Source organism: Glycine soja, chromosome 16, assembly GCF_004193775.1.
Source record: "Glycine soja cultivar W05 chromosome 16, ASM419377v2, whole genome shotgun sequence".
Classification (NCBI taxonomy): domain Eukaryota; kingdom Viridiplantae; phylum Streptophyta; class Magnoliopsida; order Fabales; family Fabaceae; genus Glycine; species Glycine soja.
The window spans coordinates 28,477,242-28,478,972 of record NC_041017.1 but is presented as its reverse complement, the minus strand read 5'-3'; the positions used below and the strand labels follow the sequence as shown (position 1 = coordinate 28,478,972).

Genomic DNA, 1,731 nt, shown 5'->3' with positions numbered 1-1,731 from the left:
AATAACTATAGGCACAATCATATCATACAATTATTAGCACGATACATTATTTACTTCATAGATTTTCTTAAAAAATATTTCGTTATTTTTAGGATTTTATTAAAAATTATAAATCATTCAATATACTACCAAATGAGTGATTTTAAAATGAGCTCTCATATAATTTTTAATAAAATATTTTTCTTTTAATTTCTGATTAACAAAATAATCTAAAATGATTTTATATTATTAATTAATAAAAAAATTATCAATATCACTTTTAAAATAATTATTATAATAAATTTATCATACATAATATTTATCTTATATTATTAGCATAAAACTTTTTCCTCATTACATAATAATTATCTTATATTATTGGCATAAAACTTTTTCCTCATTACTTAATATGTGTTGTGGCATCCATATCCTAATATTTTTTAAAAATTATCATACACACGGATTAATTATATCCATTGTTGCATTCATACTCATAGTCATAGACGTGCAACTTTGAATAAAAGAAGAAAGAAAACATCTTTTACGCTCGACACATTTGAACGTATGAATTAAACTCTTTCCTTGAAGGAAGCCACTGCTCTTTCAATTTCCATTAATTATCAAGCAAGCAAATGCAGGTAATCAAGTAAAAGCAGAGAGAGATTGTAAAATTTGAACAGGGTAATACCCCGATGAATACCATTGCTTTATTGAAATCTTCACCGGTTAACGATCAAGAAAACAAATGGCATGGGCCAAGGTATATATACAATCACAATACCAAAAGTAAGAAAGTTATTAGTTCCTTAGAATTTGGCACTTAGAAAAGGGGCTAGCTTTTAATTGTGGATATAAGCCTCAAGAGCGATCAAATTGCCTTAATTCTCATCTAATCATTGAGGTAAGAAACTCAAAAACAACTTCATCACATGGGATGGTAAGGCCCATGTCATGATTGAAGCCAAACTCCTCCTCAGCTCTTTGGAGCAAGCTTTGAAATTGTGGATGAGCTAACCATGAAATTGGGACAATATATCTTGTCCTGTTTTCACCAACATACACTGCAAAGTGCCCTTTTGGCACATCTTCTGGAAGACCACCCTCTTCATTGTAGCCCTGCTGCTTCTTCCCAAAACTTGAACACCTTCTCACAATTTGCTTGATCACATCTGCTTGGGGTAGCTTATTGGATTTTTTGATGGCCATTGTGATTTGTGATTGTGTTACTTAGTACTCTTTGCACACCTTCAAAAGGGTCTCTTGAGGGTGCTGAAAGTGTGTGATTCATGGGGCGAGTTTGGATAGGCATTTATCATTGGGACATTGGTGTAAGTGGAAATGAGAAATTGAGTTTTAGAGAAACAGGGTCACGTGGCTGTGGGGACACATGTAGCAGACCACACCCAAATTGTTCGTACATGTCTGCGAGAGTTGCAAGCATGAAAAGAAAAGATTGAGATTTTTTAATGGTAGAATGCAAGAAATTCAAATATTTAATTATTCATATGTAGTTAATAATTGTTTTTGGATCAAGAAAATGAGGATAGGAAAAAGGATAGAATGAAACTTGGGTATTGTTGTGCACAAGTCTACTTTATACAACTCACTTCGCCCTGTCCCATCATATTATGCTATTCTAAGGGTCCCAAAGTGTGATTAGGCTAAATTTCACAACAAATGAGATAATTATAAGGTGAATTGAATATACCTAAAATAGAGAATCACATTTTGATTAACAATAGTCACATAGTA

General features: G+C 32.0%; 1 protein-coding gene across 1 annotated transcript; it reads right to left on the bottom strand.

The window, feature by feature from the left end:
* Positions 1-650: 650 nt before the first annotated feature.
* Positions 651-1,376, bottom strand: LOC114391289 (auxin-responsive protein SAUR50-like). Its single transcript, XM_028352375.1, has one exon. The coding sequence runs from the start codon at positions 1,183-1,185 to the stop codon at positions 865-867; it is 321 nt and encodes a 106-aa protein (XP_028208176.1). The 5' UTR covers positions 1,186-1,376; the 3' UTR covers positions 651-864.
* Positions 1,377-1,731: the final 355 nt, after the last annotated feature.